This window comes from Arachis ipaensis, chromosome B02 (assembly GCF_000816755.2).
Source record: "Arachis ipaensis cultivar K30076 chromosome B02, Araip1.1, whole genome shotgun sequence".
In the NCBI taxonomy this organism is placed as follows: domain Eukaryota; kingdom Viridiplantae; phylum Streptophyta; class Magnoliopsida; order Fabales; family Fabaceae; genus Arachis; species Arachis ipaensis.
The window spans coordinates 8,418,940-8,420,501 of NC_029786.2; the positions used below are offsets into that span (position 1 = coordinate 8,418,940).

Here is a 1,562-nt window from a genome sequence, read left to right on the forward strand (position 1 = left end):
CAAAAACGTTAAAATTAACAAAATATTCTTTTTAAAAAATATGTGGTCAAATATCTAATTATTAGGTTCTTAATTATGGGTATCGTTAATTTGTGAAAAAAATATTCTATTAATTCTAATATTTTTAGGGCAATGTACTTAATTAAATAAATTGAGTGAATGCTTTACGTATATACATAAACCAGAAACTTCTTACGTGTATGTGTATTTTGATTTTTATGTAAACTGTTGGAGTCAACTACGGTTTCAAATTAATACATAAACCGTGGCTACTAGGCACGGTTTACTTGTGAATGAAATATGTCATAAACCGTGGCAAGCTACCACGGTTTACTAAGGGAGGCAAATGTAAAACCTTGTAAGCAGCAACGGTTTATGAAGGAGTTTGAATAGGCATAAACCTTTGTTAGCTACAATGGTTTATGAAGAGAGAAATTCTATATATATGTGAGTGAGATTCAAGCTGGTGAAGAGATTATTGTCACAATGGCAAGTGAGGAAGAGAGTTTTTCTTGTCTTAGTGCATTGTTCTGGAAAAATCCAAAGAAGCAAAAAATCTGGTGTGAAGTTCACTGACAGAGAACCACTGAGTGTTTTCATCAGTTCATCAAGCACTTTGTCAGATTTAAAGAACAGCATCTTGCAGAAGCTTGAGGTATTTGGTAGCAAGTGGGTGAAGAAGCTATTCTACAAGATTCCCATCGCAGTTGTCTCGACCGGTGTTAAGTATGATACCTTTGTGCTAGCGGCTGATGAAGATATTAGGGTTCTATTTCATTGTGCTAGGAGTTTTTCGGAGGTCAGAATACACGAGTTGTTCGCGAAGTTGGAGGTTGGTGTCGATAGTTCTGGGGCATCAGCTCCAGTTCATAGCTTGACTACCGCGGGAGGTGCGTCTAGTTTGATGCCTGCGGTCAGACCATCTATTCCGCTGGTTGCATCTCCTTCATTCGCGGTTGATTTAGATCGAACAGAAGTTGTTGGTTCTGTACCTTTGGAGAATCCAGGGGTCTGTGAGCAGCAAGGTTCGAAAAACCGGACCGGTCATCAAATCGCTCTAGCTACTGGTTCACTGGTTTACTGGTCTAACCGGTTTAATCGGTGGTTCAACCGAAAAAACCGTTTTAAAATAAAATAATAAATAAATTATAAATAAACATCCTAAAATATAATTATAGTATAATATAAATATTAAAATAATTTTTAAATTTAAAAAACTACCTTAAATGTCATCAATCAAATTCATATAGTCTTATTAATATACAAACTCAAGTTAAATAGTATAAAGAAATATCAAATATTAAATGTCAACATAAAGATTTATCAATCAGAGAAGTGGTTAATGGAAATACAAAACAATCAAAATAATGCATGCTTTTTTCCTCAAGGTGTGATAGAATCTTATGGCATGGGAGAGGCCTTCACCAATTATCTTACGTTTGTGGGGAGTCAAGATTCTCTGATCAAGTGATCATAGACCTGTGTATAGCATATTCTCAGCAGAAATTGATCAAAGAAGCTCTAGTGGCCAAAACATTTCAGCAAAACCAGCATTCAACATT

The 1,562-nt window shown here is 35.3% G+C and overlaps 1 protein-coding gene across 1 annotated transcript in view; it reads left to right on the top strand.

Moving 5' to 3' along the window:
• The window catches only part of LOC107626756, a 17,081-nt gene that overhangs the window by 13,121 nt on the left and 2,398 nt on the right, over positions 1-1,562 (top strand). The window contains exon 8 of the mRNA XM_016329659.2: positions 547-1,025. Coding sequence (XP_016185145.2) covers positions 547-1,025 — 479 coding nt within the window. The remainder of the gene's footprint in view (positions 1-546; positions 1,026-1,562) is intronic.